Below are 23095 nucleotides of genomic sequence, written 5' to 3'. Positions count from 1 at the left end.
TGGAATTACATGATAAAGAAATCCATGGACATACTGAGTCTTTTCATATTCCAGGCTGAGCCTTGGACAGATTCTTTGATTAGAATAGAGCATAAGTTTAAGGAAAAACCACAAGGAAGATGGGGTGGACATCATGATCCTTAGATCATGAATCCTAGCAGGTTTAGAAGCTCCCCTCTTCTTCCTGAGGACTGTGCACTTTAAGGTCAGATGAGACACAGCTGTGCTTTTAGCTAATTCAGTTTATTACTCCATGGCTTTTATCTCAGTTCATCCTGGAAATTCATAGAAACTGATCCTTTCAATCAAACATCATGAGAAGTGAGATTTGTCACAGCCTTGTCCAGTGGGAAAGCCATCACAGCTGCTTGACAAAGATCCAGCAAAGCAGAGCTTCATGATGACCTCTGTGTCTCCTGTGGTTTTCATCACCACCTTTTGCATATATGGGAAACTTTTAATATTTGTACAGTTTATGGGGTATTGGATTGATGGAAGATTTCTTAGGAATCATTCATGCCTTCTCCCAGAAGTACTACCTCTATGCTTCCCCAGGACAGTCCTGAACATACTACCCCTCCTCCTTTTTGGGAGGTACCGTTATCTACTTGAAGGTCTTACTCATGCATTGGAGGTTGTGACACATAGAGTTATTTGTCCCTATTTTTACTCATGAACACAATATTCAAAACAAAGTAAACTTTAAAAATGTAACAAGATTCAGGGGGTAGAGTATTTGTCCACAAATCAGATTGCAAGTCTCTTACTATATACACTCAGACAATTATGTGGCATATACAGCAAAATGTTAGAATAGCTGGAGTTAACTCAGCCCTACCCAGAGACATACATTGATGAATAAAGAATGTTGTTGCCACAAGGATTAAAAAATGAAATGTCAGGACCTCCATTTTTTAGAAAATTTAGCACATACAGAACTATTGTGGTGTCATACGGCCAAGGAGCAAGTGAATATTAGGATTAACATTGTATTATGCCAGAATTTGAAAAACAACTGCAGCAGCTTTAGCCTGAGGATATGTGTTGGGCACTGTTACTATTAAGAGTTTAATAATACACTGACTGAGGCATGGCATTATGCCCAGGTTGGCTAGAAGATTTTGGTTTGGTCTAGTGTCCTTGCAGCTACAAAAGCTATCAGCTTGAAAACATACTGTCATTTGCCTCTAGATTCTTAAAACTTGGGATATATGGCTAATGAGTAAAAATGGTAACTCTTTATCAATGATGTCAAAACTTGAGGAAAATGATTGGAAACGATAACTCTGTTCTGTCATAGCTTATTAATGATGACTAAAAGATGAGCAAAATGAAGTGAAATAGAGGTCCCAAAACAAAAATGATATGATCTATATTTTGGAACATCATGAATGTATCCCTGCTTACTAAAATCTGTATGAATTAAAAAGTACTCTGGGTGTTAGGCAGGCAGGAAGATTCTCAGGACCACTGTGCTCTGGATGACCTCCTTCCTTCACAAACTCCTTACATCCTCTTCTAAGACTGGTCCCACCAAGGATGGCTCCTGTCAGAGTAGGACAGTAATGCTGAGATGCACTTCCTCTCTGTTTATCTCTCCTAAAAGTGAAACTGAGAAGTATCCTTTGTCTGATTTCTCCTGTTGCAACTCTTGCATCCACTCATCTTCAGATACTGCCCTCATCCAGAGCTAGACTCTGGCAATCTCCCTGCCTACAAAATCAAAATCACACAATTTTCCACTGTTGTCCGAATCAACCATGGATCACACTGGGTCTTTGAGGTGAAATCTCCTCACTGACTGAGCAAGCTCATTTCTCTAAGAGTCAAAGAAATTCCATACTATTTTTTTTGGAGAATTCCCTTTGCCCTTCAAAATAATAAGCATATCTGTCTCATTTACTTTTCTATTGCTCGAAAAAAAACACTCTGATCACAGCAAATTAATGAGAAATCATTTACTTAGGCTTACAGCTTCAGAGCCTCAGAGTGGATGAAGGCTGAATAAAGACAGGTGGATGAATAGCTCCTGAGGTCACACAGCTTGATTTATAATCAGGAACCAGAAATCCCTAAAATAGCATGAGTCTTTAGAATCCTCAAAAAATTTCCCTAATGACAAACTTTCTCCAACAAGGCCACTTTCTAATCCTTCCTAAATAGTTCCACCAAGTGTGAAACAAGTATTCAAACATATGAGGCTATGTGTGTGGGGGGGGCATTGTCATTCAAAAGAACATAATCACAATCAAAAGGGACTGCAATTTGGGCACTTAGTAAGCTATGAGCAGGAAGAGAAGGTGGCAGTTCTTCTCATGGACAGAATGACATGAGTCACAATTTTAGCTGTATATAGGAGGGATGATGCATGTTTGCCAAGATCTATCGATAAAAAGTAGTTTTGTATTAGATTTGATGGTCTAATGTGTATATAAAGAGTAAGTTCCACAAGAGTCAACTTATGGGAGTTGAAAGATAATATTTTATGATGAGATGATATTACAATGACAGGATCATGTTACAAAACTTGAAGTTGATGGTAGAGTTTAGCCTGTTCTCCAAAAAGTCTGTTTCAATATTCTTGCTATGTTTAAGAATAACACAAAACCCACAACTTAATGACCTTTGGCATGCTCATTCCTAAATGGGCTGTCTTTTTCACACCCCTCCCTCTGTGCTCATGGATCTATGCAGAGGACGTGGTATAATGATTGTCAGAACCACAACTTGTGGACAACCTCAACGAACCTTTATTTTAGAACAGAACATGGCAGATGCACACATGAACTCACAAAGACTGTAATAACATGAACTGTCACTGGTCAAGGAGGAAGACCATCAGACAGCATGGAACTCATAGAACATGGCTTGGTTGGCAGCAAAACTTCCTCAAGTGAGCTTTGGAGAGGCAGAGCCCCAAGACCTACATATCCACAGGACCTCATGCTGTTATTGAGCACAGCGCTGCTTAATGCTCTCATAGCCACCACACTCCTCCTGATCTATGAGTTGTATGAAAACTCAAAGGGGGTTTCTAACACCTCACTGTGTAGTGTGACTTGTACTTACAATAATAGGGATAGACTTTTTCCAACCATTGCTACTGGAGCAGATTAATGATTCAACCACCAAACTTAGAAAGTTTTTAGACACGTAGATTGCTTGTAAAGTTAGGTTACAGTGTTTTGGTTAATGACTTTTATGTAGAAAATCGTGTCTTTAAAGTTTAGAAACTCAGACTTTTAATAGTTGAGTGAGGGAATTGTTGCGGACCAGAAAGAAGAACAAAGCAGTCAATTATTACCATGACAGGTCTTTCTTGCTAGAATAGGTTGGGATCAAAGGAGATTTTTAATTCTTTGTACCCACTACTCTCAGCATTCTGATAAGTTTTAATAATAATAAAAAAACTGCTAATGAATGGGTATATACCAAGAGGATTTAAAGTGGAAATGAATGATATTTTTCATATATAATAGTTTTGATTTGTTACTCTTTTAAGATTTTTTGTAACACTACCTTTTGTAATAAATAATAAAACGATTGATCCTTTCTTTATAATTGGAAATTGCAGCCAACAGGTAAAAGAACAGGCTGAAAAACATATTTTACTTACTTAAACATTATTAATCTATAACAAATTACTTGGATGTGAATATATGTGGATTAAGAGGAAAATTTGAGTTTCACCTTTTATACATAAAATGTTAAATCATATAAGGAAAATGAGAAACATTTTTTACCTCTATTCATTATCATCATTCACTTGAAAAAGAGAAAGAAATCATCTTGTAATTTTTATACTCTCTGAAAGATTTTGCTGAGGTATATAATCAAGAAAGGAAAAAATAAAGATAGAACAATATAGAGAGACACTGAAGAAATGTCTGTGTTTTTTTGCCCAATTTCGCTGGTCCATAGAGTTAAGTTTTACACCTTTACTTAAATAATTCAAAACAACTCTGAGATATCTTCTTACACTTGTCAGAATGGCTAAGATAAAAAACACTGCAGACAGCTTAAGTTGAAGAGGATGTTGAGCAAGAGGAACATCCTTCACTGTTGATGGGAGTACAAACTTATAGGGCCACTTTGGAAATCAGTGTGGAGGTTTCTCAGAAAATTGGGAATCAATCTTCCTTAAGATCCAGCTCAACCACTCTTTGGCATATACCCAAGAAATGCTCAATCATATAACAGGGACACATGCTCAGCTATGTTCATAGCAGCATTATTCATAATAGCCAGAACCTGGAAAAAAAACTAGATGCCCTTCAACTGAAGAATTGATTAAGAAAATATGGTATGCATACACAATGGAGTACTACTGAGAAGAGAAAATATATGACATCATGAAATTTGCAGGCAAATGAAAGGAACTAGAAAATATCATCCTGAGTGAGGTAACACAGACCCAGAAGGACAAACAGGGTATGTGCCCACTCATATGTGGATACTAGATGTAAAGCAAAGATAACCAGACAACAACCCACAAATCCAGAGGAGCGAGCTACCAATGATGACCCAAAGAGGGATACATTGATTGCCTTGGGAAAGGGATATAGATGAGATCTCCATGAGTAAACAGAAAAGGAGGGGTGGAGAGTAGAGTGTAGGGGGTGGGGGATGAGAACATAGGGAAATGGGATTGCCAAGCTGGAACAGGGATAGCGTGGGAAAACAATAAAAGAGATACCATGATAGAGGGAGATATCATACTAATAGAGAGAAATCCAGTGCTAGGGTGGTTTCAAGGAGACCCCAAGGATGACCCCAGGTTGGAATACTAGAAATAATGGAGAGAGTGCCTGAACTGAACTGGCTTTCCCCAATGATCAGGTCATGAATACCCTAATTGTGTTTCTCTGTGATGACTGATGGAAGCAGATGCAGTGATCTACAATGAAACATCAGGTAGAGCTTCAAGCGTCCAGTCAAAGGGAGAAGAGGGATTCTACAAGCAATTGCATCAGGATCATGATGAGGAAACCTGTAGAGACAACGAAACCAAACTAGTAGAAATTCATGAAAGTTGGATCAAGAGCTGTCGTGCAAGCATGGGACTGGACTAGGCCTTCTGCATGGTGAGACAGTTGTGTCGCTTGATAAATTAGGGGGACACATGACAGTAGCATCAGAATCTATCCCTAGATCATGAGGAGACTTTTTGGAGTTCACTGCCTTTGATGGGACACGTTGTGCAGACTTGAGGCAGGCAAAAGGGCTTGCTCTTGCCTTCACTGGATGTACCTTCCCATGGGAGGCCTTGCCTTTGTATGGAGGGGAGTGGGGTCTGGGTTGGAAGGTGGACGCTGGCAGGGAGGTAGGATGAAGGAGGGAGGAAGGGGTATCTTTGCTGGTGTGAAAAATGAATGAAAAATTTTCTTAATTAAAAATGAAAAAATAAAAAGTCAATTGAGGAATTAGTTTGACAATACCACTCCTCTTCTTCAGTTCATGAACTTTTGAAAGATTTTCTTCACAGCAGCAATAACAAGACCTATAGATGTGACAGCCAGACCAAATCCAAACATGGAGAATGTGAAGTGGGCACAAGTTTCACTGTAAGCAATGAAGCCATACACTATTGACAGCACTGGGAGAAAGTCAGTTTTCTATAGTGGAGTGACACCAGGTTTGTCAAGCGCACTATAAGCAATGGCGCACAATCAGGAGTTTGACAACACATCATGGAATTCATTGGTGTTTTTTTTTCTATTATTTTTTTCTGCTAAATGAGAGATAGACAAGAAAGTGGAAAAATTGAGAAGTAGTGAAAATCTGTAAAGTTTAAGAGAGAAATGCTTTAAAAATTTGAACTAAAACATCAAGAAAACCAACATGCTCATGTGTTCCAGACACATGTACTACCAATTCAGTAATCATATTCATGTATTCTGTTCAAGTATAATCATGAGCAGATACAGTAAATATTAACAATGAATTTCCACACTATCACTTTTGTTAAACATTTGTTTTTTAAAAGTCATTAATTAGCAAATAATTTTTCATGTATCAATTAGTTATCTTCTGTTTAATTTATGAACACAATGTGGAAACAGAAGCACAGCCAATTAACATGCATTCTCTTCATTATTTCTGGTTCAAAAATGTAGTATGTACAATTAAACATGTTTGAAATACTAATCCAAACTTTATCATCTGCACTGCAAAACTGGGAACATTGCTCTTAGATATCACCTCCCCTTCCCACCTCAGCTTCTGTGAAACAGAACAAGGTCTCAGTTGGGGGATGTCCACCTTTTCATACTCCATGTAACTCCAGTCAGGCAGCATTTGTCTTCCTGTGCCTGAGTTATCTCACTTGGTATAATTTACTCAGGTCCATTTTGTTCCCTCACATGTGGTGGACATGTGGAAATCAAAGGCTGAGCTCTACACTGAAGTTCAGCTTATCAGTCACTCCATTTCTAGTGGATGAACAGGTAGATGTGCAGTGAGGCAAGAACTTACATAGGTAATAACACAAGAAGTTCACACTCCTAGACACACAAATCTGGACAAGGCCTCTCAAGTTTCCCAGATGAATAATGAGATCACATGATCTCAATAAGAAAGGGAGTTCTCCCATCCCCCATGCTGGCATTACTTGCCCAGCCTTGATGTGGGGAGAGGAGATTAGCCTTGCCTCAACTTGATATGCCAGGCATTGTTGACTTCCATGGGTAACTGGCACCTTTCTGTATGGAGAAGTGGATGATGGTAGAAGGGAGGTTGGGGAAGGAAATGGAAGAGAGGATGGAATGGAGACTGTGGTTGGTTTGTAAAGGAAATATATATTTACATTTGTATAAATGTATATGAAATAAATGTAAAATAAATTAATTAATAAATAATATGAAAGGGAGTTCCTCAATACATGAGGCAGTGACACAGCACAGGAGCTGCCTAAGGCAGTGCTTAGTACATCAGTGTTGAAGTCCACACAGTAAAACAGAAGATCTCCAGAGCATGTAACAAAGCAGTGTCTACTACCATTTATAAATGGACATGAAGAGTTGGGCTGAAATTAATCATAAAATGCATCTTTTGTTTGTGAGTATCAAAAGAAATAGATGATACTAAGTGTGTGCCAAGAAAAAGTAACGTAGTATCATATATAAAATTTTCCTACCATAATATTTATTACCAGAATCCCCCAGCACATTTAGAAAATAGAACAGGCCATCTCTCAGCGCTAGCTACAAAACATGATATATAGCAAGAAGACATGCAAATAAGGCCCCTCTCTTTTATTGAAAACCAGGCCAGCACTGACCCTGAAGCTCCAGCAAAAGTGATCAGCCCTGGATAACCAGCTCTCCCCACTCAGTGATCAGCACTGAACACGGACCACACCATGGATTTGTGGCTCATGTGGCTTTTCCTTGTTTCTCCTTTAAAAGGTAATTTGTGGAGTAACAGAAGTACTGAGTGTGTTAGTGGACATGACCAGGAATCATAGTGAGTCTTTAAGGCAGTATACTAATAGAATTCTCTGTTTTTGCAGGTATCCCGTGTGAAACGCAGCTGGTGGAGTCTGGGGGTGGCCTGATACAGCCTGGGGGATCCCTGAGACTCTCCTGTGCAGTCTCTGGATTCACATTCAGTGACTCATGTATAAGCTGGTTCCGACAGGCTCCAGGGAAGGGGCTGGAGTTGGTTGGAGATATTAACCCAGACTTCCACTTCTCAATATTAATTTGTTTGTTATGTCTCAGTCATCAACAAGCTTTGAGTTTGTGTTCATTAATACTAGATCATTTTACGTGATTTTTTTCCTGTAGATATCACATTCACAATTATGCCTATGATGAAATAAATTTTATTCATTTTAATGTTTTTCAGTGGCTTTGTACAAAATCAGTTGCTCATTGCTATTGTTTAAACCGGAAAATTTTCAATGTTATCACAGGGGTGAACTTGTGATGGTTGCTATTCCTTGTTATCTTGACTTTATTTGAAATCATGTAACAGTCTTAGAGGATGTAGGGTGCTTCCAGAGAGGTATAACCGAGGAGGGAAGACTCACAGTTTACACAGATGGCACCTTTATGGTCTGCAGGTCAGTACTGATTAGAATAATTAAAATGAGAATGCAGCTTATCCTCAAATAATTAGTCTGTCTGCTTCCTGATCTATGCAGATGGGAGAAAAACATAAATAGATAAGAGAGTGACATTTTCTAGTTCCATCCATTTACCTGCAAATTTCATGACATCATTGTTTTTTTATTGCTGAGTAGTACTCCATTGTGTATGTGTGCCATATTTTCTTTATCCATTATTCAGTTGAGGAGAATGTAGGTTGATGCCAGGTTCTTGCTATTACGAATAATGCTGATATGAACATAGCTAAGCATGTGTCCTCTGGTAAGATTGAGCATTCCTTGGGTATATGCCCAAGAGTGGTATAACTGGGTCTTGAGGAAGACTTATTCCCAATTTTCTGAGAAACCACCATATTGATTTCCAGAGTGGCTGTACAAGTTTGCATTCCCACCAACAGTGGAGGAGTGTTACCCTTGCTCTAAATCATCTCCAACATAAGCTGTCTTCAGTGTTTTTGTTTTTAGCCATTCTGACAGGTGTAAGATGGTATCTCAGAGTTGTTTTGATTTGTATATCCCTGATGACTAAGGATGTTGAGTAATTCCTTAAATGCCTTTCAGCCTTTTGAGATTCTTGAGAATTCTCTTTACTACAGGCGAGGGACATCGAGATCATGATGGGAGGACATGCAGAGATGACTGGCAACACTAGTGGAAGCCCATGAACTGTGGACTGGTGGCTGTGGAGCCCCCATGGGAATGGGCTAAACCCTCCAGATATGGAAGGTGGTTGCTTGGCTGGAACTGTTTGGGGGGCCCCTGTGGGAGCCCATTCTCAGGTTCCTCATGGCTTTACCCAGCAGGTCCACATAGAGGATGATTAGGACCACGGGCCTGAGTGCAGGTGTCTGAGATGGTCTGCACTTGGCTGTGCTGGAGGAGGAGGTCTTTTGCTCCACCCCTTGGCATCTCTATAAAAACCCTGGGGCAGAGACAGTCAGGGCTCATTGGAATAGGTTCCAGGCCCTCTCGAGGCTATCCTTTATTTTCTATCTGTTTATCTTCTCAAGATTCTCCACTACAAATCCTTCTATCTAATATTTCCTGCTGCTCTCACTCAAGAAAACTCTGGGGCGCTGTGGGGTTTGTGGGTAAATGCCCCACAGGCCCCTAGGAAGGGGGATCGGGATTGGTCCCTGGTCTATGGGCAGGCTTCTGTAATCCGGGGCCTGTGGTGTGACACCTTGTACAGCCTTGGTGCAGTGGGAAGTGGCTTGGACCTGCCTAGGCTCAGTGTGCTGTGCTCTGCTGACTCCCCATGGGAGAATTCAATTAGGGGAATTTGGGGGTGTGGGGTGGCTTGGGAAAGAGGGCTGGGGGTGGAAAGAGGGAGGAGAGGGTATCTGTTGATAGTATGTGGAGTGAGTAGAAAATTTCTTAATAAAGAAAAAAATAAACCTCAAAAAACAAACAAACAATATTTTGTAGCATATTTGAAGTTTAGAGATGCTGGGAACCAACTTCTGTAAATGTTTGTTTGTTAGGACTGAACTCCAATGAAGCTCCATTTCCATAATGAAAGACGACAGTCTTGATTTATTAACAGCCATGGGCCTATACCCATACCAATGAACTTGCCTTTGTAGGGCAGCTCAAGAAGACACCATCATTAATTTTGGTTGGTAGTTAGGTCTTCTTTAGTAAAAAAATAATTGATCCAGGTAGGCAAGCTGAATATTTTAACAGAACAATGCAGTGTACTTGAAAATGATTCTGGCAATATCTTCCTTCTGTAAGTCTTTAATCTTCCCATGTTGCCAGACTGCAGGCTACTGTCTGTTTAAATTGTTCAAATTGTAACCTGGGACCTGAGAGAGACTCAAGGATGGCTGAATGTGTGTACTGTATAGTGCTAAGGTCTTTATAAGGTGGTAAATGTTGCTGTCTACGATGTTGGATCTGCTTTGTGAATTAGCCAGAAATATCTATGTGCTGTTATTAAAGAGTTTTCCTTCATTATTCTTGAAATGTCAGTGTTGTATTGTATTCCCCCAAATATTGTGCATGCTAATAAACTTATCTGGAATCAGACACAGAGCAGCCACAATATTAAACATAAAGTCTAGGCAGTGGTAGTCCATGCCTTTAATCCTAGCATTCCAGAGGCAGAAATCCATGTGTTCAAGGATACAGACAGGCATGGTGACTCATCATACCTTTAATCCCAGAAAGCAAGCCTTTAATCCCAGAGAGTGGTGGTAGAAAGCAGAAAGGTATATAAGGCGTGAGGACCAGAAACTAGAAGCATTTGGCTGGTTAAGTATTTGGCTGGTTAAGCTTTCAGTCTTCTAGCAGCAGTTAAGCTGAGACCCATTCTGGATGAGGACTCAGAGGCCTCCAGTCTGAGGAGACAAGACCAGCTGAAGATCTGGCGAGGTGAGGTAGCTGTGTCTTGTTCTGTCTCTCTGATCTACCAGCATTGACCCCAATAACTGGCCTCGGGTTTGATTTTATTAATAAGAAATTTTAAGCTTCATGCTACATGTCAGGAGTCATTTCTCACAGGGAAGACATATTAACAGTATAATGTAAGTACATAGGTCATCTTTATTATCTTTCCAACCAAAGGCTTAGGTAATATCACAGAAGAGAGAATGGAAGGAATTTAAGAGCCACAGGATGGGAAAGAGTGTTGGGAAATGATGACATGCTGGATGTGACACAACCAATAAGCACTTGGTTTCAGAGGAACAGTGGCTTTTTATACACAATCTACACAAAAGCATGTTGGCCAGAATTCCAATATGGAAGGGAGAAAGGTTTCTGAGACCCTACCCATGTCTGAGGACCTATTATTGATAGCTCATTTCTGTGGAGGGCAAGTCACTCTATTCTGTAGGTATGGAATCTGATAAATTGTCCATGTCCTAATGGAGGGTCCCACACACATCACTGCATGCATATATATGTGTATATGTATGCATGCATATATATATATAATTAACTGGATTCTTACTTGGGTTATTTAATCGAATAGGACATGTAAATAGCAAATGCATTTACAGTGTGTTATATTTACCATATTTCTATTATCTATTCATTAATTCATTGGCAGATTCTATTTCATAAAAATTTTAAATAATTATTACATTTCCTATTTTCAATTTCAGTTCTTTTGCAAGTCATCACACTGATTTTTATTATACTTGCACTAATTAACCCTCCCACCAATTGTGATTAAATATTCCCCTCTACACACATTGGTAGAACTTTAGGTCATTTATTTTCTAAATATTATCCATTCTTACTGTGTTTTGATGAAATCTCAAACTAGAATTTGCCTTTTCTTATAGACTAATGGTATTGAATATTTTTAAATGCTTAGTAAAACCAGGAGAAAAACTTTCCCCAGTATATATTTGATGAATATTAGTAGCTCAAATCCATAATAAACAAAAATATTAACCCACAAATTGCAAATAATAAAATCAACAGATAGAAAAATTGACCACAGATCGACAGTCCTTAGACAAATAAATATGAGTGGTCAATGCGCATTTAGGCATCAGAAAGTAGAAAATGAAGTGTTTTTAATCCATTTCACTCCAGTCAGGATGTTTATCATCAAGAAAATAAATGTCAATCTGGTGAAGATACAAAGAAAAGGAACCCTTATGTGTTGGTGGTAAAAACGTGAACTGGTACAGCAATGTCAGAAGTCAGTGCATAAGTACTTAAAATGTAGAAATAAAATTCCAATATATTCAATTATGCAATTCCTAGGCAACCCCTCTGAGGGGCTGTGCAAGTCACCAGCTATAACTCATAGCAGGAATCAGAGGAGCAGGTTCAGAGACAGGCCAGTAAGGGTATTATTCCACTTCCTAATGACATCCTTCCTCTCGCTCAATGTGTTATCTTTTTAATTAAAGGAAACCTTCAGGAGACACTAAGGGTTTGTACTGTTTTCCCCGGATATTTTAAATCAAGACAGATACAGATATCTAGAGATTTCTGTAAAACTTAGTTACTTTTCTGAGAAAACTATGTAAGCAGTAGTGCCGCTATTCACAGTGTCCTAAAACAACCATGAAGATGTGTTCTTTCATAGAGAACAAATTCATCAAGAGAAAAATTGTAATGATTCAACATTTTCTTCTCTTTAAGAATGTCATTATTTCAAGATTCCTCATCCTGTGACTTATTGCCCAAACAATATGGAAGTCCTGTATCACCAAAGCATGCAGACCGTTGAAATGACACCTCAGCACAGCCTAGAATTCTGGAAGTAGACTTCTTGATAATCACAGACATGGAACCTCTGTTTTTTTTATGGATAGTAAAATTAAAGGTGAGTTGTTGCTTAAGGATGATAAACACACCCCAACAAAATGTTGACTTGTTCCAACAAATGTGTAAACTTGGGATATGAATAAACTTTGTCATTTAACAAAGTCTAAGTCTGGAGAAAAATCTTATTTTTCAATATATATTCATCAGAAAAGAGGACCAAATCTAGGCACTTGTGCATGCTACACTACTCAACTAATTCCTCAAAAGAGTTTTAGATATTAATATTTTATTGAATACTAATTCAGCTTTATATTAGTTCTCCTTAAATTTTTTAAATAATATTTTATGATATTTATGAAGCAGACAGATTTGTAGACATTGACAAATCACAATAAAACATTGAAGTATTATCACACACATAATAAACATATTAAGTTATAAACCCTGCTTCTGCTACCAAACTCATCCATCTAATCTCTACATTCTATACTAACAACTGTCTCCTCTAGTGCGTCAACCCTAGTGCAGATGTTATAACTGGAAGAAATGCAACTTTATCCTCCCTCTTCTCGTGAAAACCAGGCCTGACCTGACCTTGTAGCTCTAGCAGAGGAGCCTAGTCCTGACTTCTCTGATCTTACCATTCATCAATGAGGACTGAACACAGACCTCTCACCATGAAGTTGTGGCTGAACTGCATTTTCCTTATAACTCTTTTCAAAGGTCATTAATGGGAAACAGAGATGCTGAGTGTGTAGAGGAGGGGCATAATAATTGCAATGGTGGATGTGTGTGTGTGTGTGTGTGTGTGTGTGTGTGTGTGACAGTTTTCTGACCAGGATCTCTCTATTATTGCAGGTGTCTAGTGTGAGGTGCAGTTAGTAGAGTCTGGAGGAGGTTTGGTACAGCCTGGGGGTTCCGTGAGAATCTCCTATGCAGCCTCTGGATTCATCTCTAGCAATTTCCACATGAACTGAGTCCACCAGCCTCCAGGGAAGGCACTGGAATGGATTGCAATGAGTAGAAACAAAAATAATGGTTGCACAACAGATTATAGCGCATCTGTGAAGAGCGGGTACACCATCTCCAGAGAGGATTCCAAAAACATCCTCTTCCTTCAAATGAACAGCCTGAAAGGTGAGGACACAGCCACTTACTACTGTGCAAGAGACAGGCACAGTGAAGGGACTTCATTGTGAGCCCAGGCATAAACATCCATGCAAATGTGATCAGCAGCAGCAGGGGGGCGCTCAGGGACAGAGAAAAATGGCAGGATGCATTGCTTCTCCATATATTAATAATCATCAGGAAACTTCTCTGGACTTTGTAATGTGGTATCTACCACAGAGCCTCTGCATTGGAAGGTGGCAACTGTACAGAATATCTGAACTATAAGTGGATCTCTGTTAGTTCAAGGCCAGCCTGGTCTACAGAGTAAGATGCAGGACAGGCACCAAAACTACACAGAGAAACCCTGTCTTGAAAAACCAAAAAACAAGAAAAGGAAAACCAAAAAAGCATTCTGTTGTCTCCTGTTGTTTGCATGGGTTACTTACTGGGTTTGTAGGCTGACAAGAAGGGTCCTTTTCTTCAATAGGCTGAAATTCACAACCCTGAGACTCATACTGGAAAATTGTCAAGGGAATGCCTAGCTAATATCAGAGATGTCCTATGTTCCCTGTTGGTTACTGATCTGAGTTCAACAACCGTCTCCATTGTTCTCTATGGTTGCCCCATGGGACAAGAGTGGGCTCAATGAACTTTCTCAAAACCACAGACAATTCTTTACTCTGAGGAGGATCATGGACTATTCAATGTGACTTGTGTTGAGCCACCTGGATGTGAGGACATGTCTCTGTGTGAAGAAATATCTGAAATCAGGGAAGGATTATGGAATCCATTTAGGATTAAGAATTAAGGATAGGATGAAGACTTATTCCTCTTTGTCTTCCTGTCTGACCCAGGTGTCTTTATCTTTGTCTTACACTGCATCACATCTTGATAAGAACAACTCTCTGTCTCATGAATATGCAAATGACCCAAATATGTGCTGTTAAAATACAGAGTTATCCATATCATACAACATCAGATGACAACGCTCATCTCCATAGTCCCTGATTTGACAGGTCCCTACCATGGGCTGGAACTGGAACATCTCCTTCCTGATGGCAATGGCTACAGGTAAGGGGCTCCCCACCCAGGTTTTGAGAATGGGCTAAATATTCAGGTGACATTGTCTTCAGTTTGCCTTCTGTCCACATGTGTCTACTTCCAAGTCTGGCTCCACTATATGACTGAGATGAGGAGACCTGGGGGCTTAGTAATGCTGTCCTGCAAGGCCTCTGGCTATACTTTTACCGGCTATGAGATTAACTGGGTGATTCAGTGGCCTGGACAGGGCCTGGAGTGGACAGGATAGAAGAACCCTAGAAGTGGCAGGACAGGTTGTACACAGAAGTGCCAAGAACATGTCTTCATGATCTGGGACATAACCTACATGGAGCTCAGTAGTCTGACATCTGAGGACTCAGCCACCTATTACGGCAAAAGACACAGTGAGACAACCCACATAGGGTGTTGGTCAAAAATCCTGAAGGGACAGCTTCCATGGGTCTGAGATGACAATGAGAATTAGTTTGAGAGCTTGCTGACATAATGAAATGAAGTATTCCAGGACAGAAACAAAATACTTTGAATTCTTTATCAATTTATAGGTAATATTATTAGTCATTCTTCAGGCAAGGTTCAGATTGTAGTATTCCCATTTAAAGCTCACCAGAACATTCCCTCTTGATGCGAATGTAAACATGTGTATCTAACATCATTTGATTAATGTTTTTAGAAGTAGTTAGATTACATATCAATTCAAAATGTAATTCATATGATATGGGCAAGATTACTGTTGAACTGTAATGTAAACGAAATCCAGAGTGAAAACAAAACATTTCTAAAAGTTGGACTAGTTTCAGACATTCACTGTATTCTCTGGCCCTGTATTGATAGCCTTCCTGACTTTCAATATTCTTCCCAGGAGACAATAGTCTGTTAATGTATATATTATCCCTAATTATCAACCTGAATCATAATGAGGACTACTCTATATCAGGTTGGCCTGAGAGTGACTGTATTGATTACCTTAATTGATGTACAAAGTCCCACCCCAAAATGAGCAGACCATTTACTGAGCTTGGGGGTCCTGGATTGTATAAGTATAGAAAGAGGCTGATCACATGTAAGCATGTATGTATTCATTATCTCTCTTTCTCTACTCTTGACTGAGGATGTGACTAGGCACTTCATGTTATTACCCCAAATTCCCAATTGTACAACTAGGAATCACATGTCAAATCTACTCAGTTTCTTTTTGTCAGCATATTTTGTCACAGCAACAGGAATGAAACCAGAACACAGAGTCTCTACCTGCACTGACACATGATTGTGTCCCACAGTCCATGGTTTACATGCTTGCATCCCACTTTGGAATTCAAAAGAGGAGCATCTGTTGTTTCAAGTGTGGAAGTAACACCTATCCCCTAGATGTTCTAGAGCAATCAAATAAATACAAGTGACCAGAAACCAGGACTGGAGGCTCCATACGAGCCATGGGGTTTATTGAAACTTGTTCGCCAGCCCATGTCTTGTTTTTATTCACAAACGCTCACACAAAACCCTGATACATCTTGAGAGATTTTTTTCTTGGTTTTTCCAGTTGAGATATTTTTACCTGACTTGGTGTCTGTTTCCTTGACCACAATGTTTAAGCAACACAATGAACTAAAGGCAAACTCCAAGATCTGAAATCGAGTGTTGTTGAGTAGAGAGCCTACATCTCATGGGATGTACCCAAAAAACCCAGGCTTCATCAGGAGCATTGCCTCTCAGGTGCTCCAACAGACAGCTGGTAAATTACTTTTCTTTTGCAAAAAAGTGCTAGGTAGCAGTGATGGCTGGTTAGACCTGTACTCTCCACAAAACTAGAAGCACTGCTACCACACAGCAAGACTTCATTAATCAGACTCCATGACCAATGATATCATAGCTCATCTTACTATGTATTTAATGACAGAAATTATCAGGATGAGGGGGCAGTATATATCTAAGTGGCACTTTTTCTCCTATATGTTATGATTCACCTAGGTCTCAGTATGTTTATAACTTAATCTAACATTTCCTTTGCCATGATTTCATTGTTTGCTTCACTGCAGGAGTCTAATAATGGTGAGAGTTTCAGACACATGGTATATAAAGTTCCCATTTTTTCAATGAAGTTTAATTGAATTGAAGTGAATATTCATTCTATAATTTTCTGATTGTTTGATCTTTTCATTTTTGGCTGAGTTACAGAAAAGTGTGTGTTATTAATTTAGATTCCAAAAAATTACCTTCTCCAAGAAATCACTAAATTGATATACTTTCAGAGTATCTCATTCCTAAAAAATGAAATTGAAACAACTATTAAAATCCATATACAGTTTTAAGCAAATATATTCTCAGCCCAGTCTAATATATCTCTGAGGGAATTATTACTGAGTGAGAAGGTCAGAGTACGTGCAAGTTTATAACAAATTGTCTTCATCCATTTCTATGAAGAGATGACACTGTAATGAACTCATCACAATGTATTCAGGGATCTAGAGCTCAAGGGAAGGCACACAGAGGAAGTTCAATGTCTATGTCCTTGAGCTGGATGAGCACTATTCAGTGACAAAACTCTGGAGTTGCATATAGAAGCAGAGCCCCAGACAATAATAACCCTGCAGGAGGATGTGGGTCAGCAAGTTATGCTCATAACACGCACCAGACAGAGAGGAACAGGTGCAGAGAGGGTCCAGCAAGTGAATTTCTGTACTTCTCCAGGATTTCCTCCTCTCACTGAACCACATACAATCCAGTTAACCAAATGAAAACCTCTACAGACTGTTCTCTAATGAGTTATAATGTTTTCCCTGAAATACCCAAGTCAGAGTTGACTACAGATCACTATCATTATATTTATGAGTCTGTGTCACTCTGCTAGGAATATTAAAAGAAACAGAAATGCCACAGTTCACATGACCATTTTATCACCATAAACACAATTGCTCTCACAGTAGAATAAATTCCACCACTGAAAAATTGGGAAGCAACAATCTTTCTCTTAAGGAGATGTGGGCAGACATTTTAATGTATTAATCTTAAAATTCAACCCACAACCTCTGTGGAAATCTCAAATCCTCAGGTAGACTGGAGAATGCGGGAGCATTATAATGAGGCCCTAGATTTATCTGAAGACTCCACTCCAAACTGCTGTAATTACATACATACCTCCTTTGCTTAATTGGAGGACATTAGTGACTTGATTCCTAAGGTTGTTAATCAAATATACCCCACAAAAGTACATCCTAATATGCATATGCACAAACACATGTATTTTTCTAAGTGAATTGTTATTATATTTATAAAATTAATTTTTCCATTACTCAGGTATTTTATTTGGTTTTTCAAGACAGTGATTCTCTATGTAGCTTTGCGCCTTTCCTGGAACTCACTCTGTAGCTCAGGCTGGCCTGGAACTCACAGAGATTTGCCTGGCTCTGCCTCCCGAGTGCTGGGATTAAAGGTGTGTGCCACCACCGTCCAGCTCCATACTCAGGATTAACTCCAAGGCTCTAGTTTGCTACACTACCAGGCTATAAAACATATATAAAACAAAATACATAAAACATATGTATTTATGTATACATTTAAAATTCATTTAGCTTTATGTTAACCATATAAAACAATAAACATTTTATAATTTTCTTTGAAACATTTAAGGCAAGCAGAGAGATACTATGGATTAAAACCAGAACTAATTCTTATGGTATTTTATCCAAAGATATGATATTATAATGGATCACTACTGAAAACTCCTTCATTTCATATTTATCATGTGCATTTATAACTGCTCCCTTTTGAGCTCCATTCCAGAATTCTTCATTTATCAGGAAGATAAAATTTTCTTCAGCTCATGAAAATCAAATGAGCCCTGATTCTGTAGCTCTGGCAGGGGACCCAGACCTGGACTACCAGGTCTTCTCATTTAGTGATCAGCACTGAACACAGACCACTCACATGGAATTTGGGCTCAGCTCATTTTTTCTTGTTGTTCTTTAAAAGAAGCAGAGATGCTAACAGTGGAAGAGGACATGAGTGAACAGGAAGTTGGAAATATGTGACAGTTTCCTGACTAGAATTCTTTGTGTTTGCAGATGTCCAGTGTGAGGTGCAGCTGGTGGAACCTGGAAGTGGTTTAGTGATTTCTGCAGGATCCATGAGATTTTCGTTTGCATTCTGGATCCATATCAGGCAGGTTGGACAGACACTGGATCAACCAATCTCAAGGGATGACCAGAGCCATGGAGTGATTCTCAGAGATTACTAATGAATGTCAATAGTAAGCACTAACAGATTCTGTTTAGGGGTGATTCCCCATGTGCAGAAATTATTCTAAGAACAATTTGTATGTGCAAGTAAGAAGTTTGAGGACCGAGGACACTGCTACCCACTACTCTGAAAGACTCACTATGAAGAGTCTTCAGTGTGAGCATGGAAGAAAATCTCATTGCTGTTTGAGCAGAATCTGCAGGGTATGGTCAGCACTCACAGAACACGTGATTTACACAAGAGATGAACACTGAGTCATCACCGAGTGACAACCCTGTTGTGGCAGCCACCTTCTCAATTGAAGTCTCTCCAAAAATCCTCTTCAGATTTTCAATCTGTAAGAACTGTGTAGTCAAGGTACATATAGGGTTCTAGTTTTGTTTTTGAGTTTAAGTAAATTAATATTAACCAGAGGACCAACTATTAGTGCAGAAATGTGCCTTTTATGGTCACTGAAATCAGATTTGAAGAAACACAGGGATCCTAGAAAGATTTTCCCTCTTAAGACTCAGGGTGGAGGCTTATGGAAACTTCCTAATTAGTACAATGTTTGTTATTGTAGGTTCAGGAAGAAGGACAGAGAAATGTGGTTACATAACAGTAATTTTATTCAGTCTCAAAGTTATTTCACTCCCTGAGCCCTGTAATTATAAGGATCAGATGTGAATCAATATTTTCTTTCTTTCTTTCTTTTTTTTTTTTTTTTTTGGTTTTTCGAGACAGGGTTTCTCTGTGTAGCTTTGTGGCCTTTCCTGGAACTCACTTGGCAACCCAGGCTGGCCTCGAACTCACAGAGATCCGCCTGGCTCTGCCTCCTGAGTGCTGGGATTAAAAGCATGCGCCACCACCGCCTGGCCGTGTGAATCAATATTTTCTTAATTCATGTTCACATCTCTATAATATTTTTGTTCAACAAGAAAATGCAACTTCTTTCTTCTTGTCTGAACCTAGAGCTTGGCCACTTGAAGCTCAGCTGTTGACCACTCAGCTCACACTGCTTCTTTAGCTAGGTCCTTAAATTCCAGTTGCCCAGGATTCTGTGGCTCTCATTTCTGAATGGACTCTTGTGAAGAATGAAAATGTACATGGTTATATTGAGAACAGTAATAACAGTCATCGTACACTGGGCATTGAGGAATAATCTTGTTCTGGTCATTTTCTTGGAGTCATTTCAACAATGTGTCTTTTGGGGGAGACACTGGGTAGGACAAGCTGCTCTTCTGTGAGCTCTAGGGAACAAAGATGACTCACGTTGAGTCCTGTGCTTATTATGCCACATGATCATTTTCCTCTTAGATCTGATTCCTGAGGCACAAAGCTCCTGTCCCAGGAGATTTTCTCTGACAGATGTGCCTGTCTACATGTCTCCACTCTTAAATGTTGTTGGCACAAATCCTCTACCCTTCTTGTGAAGAAGAAATTAATTCTGTTTTTTTCTTCTCTCACTTCAGTACCAGGAGAGAAAAAATATTTTCAGAGATTAATGACTTGAATATTAGCCCCATTACTACTCAAACTACATATAAAATGTTTGTAACATTTTGGGTGATTCTAGGGCAAACATATTAATGTCATTAGCCTATGTCCATTCTTGAGTGACTGCCTATTTGATAATGACAGCTGTGTCCATATTGCAACACAAAAATTTCAGCCAAGTATGGTGCTCTGCTCCATTCTCTGGATCCTTCTGACAGATTTGTTTAGAGTAACCTGCTCAAGAGAGATCCACATTGTTCTTCATGGTCTATGGACCAAAGAGATCATATCATTGTAGACAGTTTCCCTGGTTATTCTGGGATTTGTGCTAATGTTTGGTTGTTTACAAGCTTTTTAATTAAAAATCTCCTGCAAGAATGATGCAAGTGCGATTTATATAAAACAAAGTCCTAAGTGGTTAACAGTTCAAATTTGTTCATATGGTAATTGTGAGTATACGTCTCTTACAGGGCAATAACTGTTGCACTCTAGAGTTCTTGAATGTGTTTCTGCCTAATTGAACTCCTATAAAAGGGTGTTGTTCTTCCAGTGTTTCACCTAGATAAATAGTATCATACAATCCTGGTTCAAGTATCTCTCCAAGAACAGAACTGTCTTTCTTTTCTGTTTACTCTGAGAACCAACTTACACTTCCTACATTTCCATGTGTGGCTGCTCTGGGATGTGTCACTGCTACTGACAACAGTGCTGCAGTGGTCATGGGTGTTGACACATCTCTAGACCAAGGATTTCTCAAGGTTGTCAGACACATCCAGTCATGAGACAACTCCCTACGGTATTCATGCCGTGTACATCTGCAGTCTCCCATTCTGTCTCTACTAATGGTTGGAGGAATTTACATTCAAGGAATGAGGATCCATGTCCTTCACATCTGTACCAGCTATTTTTTCATTTTATTCAGTTCTATCATATGCATATAAAATTTGAGATGACATCTCAGCAAGTGTTTTCTTTCTTATTTCTGATCATGTGTGATGAGGAACACTTCTCATACACCTCTGGGAGTCTTTCTGCTTTCTTCTAACACACATCTACTTCTTTGGTCTTTGGCATGATTATTCCCTAGCTACTAATACCTACTTGTATATTCCTGATTCTAACTCATTATCAGGTTTTGCTTTCTGGATATATTCTCTCAATTTCAGGTTATCTCTATCCTTTGTTAATTTAATTTTCTATACAGAAAATTTTGGGGGTTGATACAATACTGTTAATTTTTTTCTGATTTCTTTGTTTTAGTAGTTTTAATCCATGAAAAACATGACCCCAAATGACATGAATTAGTCTTCAAATATTTCTTTTATACGTTTCACAGTTTGTGATCTTAGTTTCCAGGGCTACATTTATGTTTGTTATTAACAATGAAACATAATAGAATAAAGTATGATAAGCTTATAACAAAAACACTGACATTAAAATTGGATAAACAAATTCTCAAAAGGAATAGAGTCCCAAGAGAAGGCACAGAAATCAGAGTCCCAAATGTTCCCTTACTCAGATGTCTCCTATACTGAGAAACAATAATTTGGACTTCTTCAGTTTGTGATACTAATATAATTTCTATGACAAATTTTCTTTCCATGCTGAATAATATTTTACACTCTATTCTGTTCCATATACTCTATTCTTCTCCTGCTCTCTTAGAAATTTAATACCTCATTATTACATTTATACACCTAATATATAAATACAAGCATCTTAGTCCAGATAATATTACTAACAAATGTGTTTTCATGAATTTTTGGTATTGGTATCCTTTTCTCTCCAGAAGACTGTTTCTGCCATATACAGCTCCTTAGTTGTCTGTAAGCCTTTGACTAGGATTGAGAACAGGTGAACTTCCCTCCTTCTGTTTTAGCATGTCTATTGATGTCATTATTGTTTAGGCCACACTTCAGCAACCATGTTGGTTAGATTTAATGAATATATTGTCTCTTATATATTTTGTTTGCTTGTGTTTTTTCAATACAGGGTTTCTCTGTGTATTTTTGGTGACTGTTCTGGATCACATACTGTAGACCAGGCTGGCCTCCAATTCACAGAGATCTGCCTGGCTCTACCTCCAGAGTGCCCAGATTAAAGGTTTGCGCCACTACCACCTGGCCGTCTCTAATATTTCTAGGAGACAGAATCCCACAGCAAAATTCTTGTTCTTCTGAATCATAGACTTTTTTCTTCCTCTTTTGCAGTGATCTCTGAACCTTACATATAGCAATACCTATGTGTTGGCTAGGTTTTCAGTACCAGGTATGATTTATTTTTTACTCAGAGGACTTTATGTCAAATAGTTATTTCGTAACATCTCCTAATAGAAATATTCCTAACATGGTTTCCATTATCTTTTTCAGAAATCAGTTTCATTATGTCTTCTGGTTTTATTGCTGATCTAGTCTTTTACAGTGTATTTATTTTTGAATAAATTTGTTTTTCAAGAAGGGTAAGAGAAACATGTGGTCACACAAATATCCACGTTTATTCTGCACTCCCACTTGAATAAATGCACATGGTATGTTATGTGTATTTGGTTCACTGTCTCTATTTTTAATGTACTACAGGCTTTATTTAAATTTACTAGATCCTTCAACATTCTGTCTCCTAGCAAGACCCAGTAGTCATATTCTAATTGCTGGCCTCCTGAGTGATCTGTGCCAAACTGTCTGTTTACCTGTGCACACTGAAGATGCTGGAAGATCTTAGGGTGGCTGGATAGTTTCCTTTGTGAGAACTGTTGTAAGAAGTTTTACTCCTTGGCATAGCAGATTTCCTTACAATATGAAGTTGTCCATGTAGCATGATAATGGTTCTTCTAACAAGTTGATTCCTTTTCAGATATTTATGCCTGAAATTTTC

The 23095-nt window shown here is 38.8% G+C and overlaps 1 gene segment (V, D, J or C); it reads left to right on the top strand.

Annotated features, from left to right (window-relative positions):
- The first annotated feature begins 7360 nt into the window (after positions 1–7360).
- LOC114685232 lies at positions 7361–13542 on the top strand. The segment is given in 3 exon segments: positions 7361–7406; positions 7511–7662; positions 13342–13542. Coding segments are annotated over 3 exon segments (399 nt in total).
- The last annotated feature ends 9553 nt before the right edge of the window (positions 13543–23095 follow it).

Source organism: Peromyscus leucopus, unplaced genomic scaffold (genome assembly GCF_004664715.2).
Source record: "Peromyscus leucopus breed LL Stock unplaced genomic scaffold, UCI_PerLeu_2.1 scaffold_1075, whole genome shotgun sequence".
Lineage (NCBI taxonomy): Eukaryota > Metazoa > Chordata > Mammalia > Rodentia > Cricetidae > Peromyscus > Peromyscus leucopus.
Note: the sequence above shows the minus strand (reverse complement) of the source record. Positions and strands in the feature narration are given on the sequence as shown.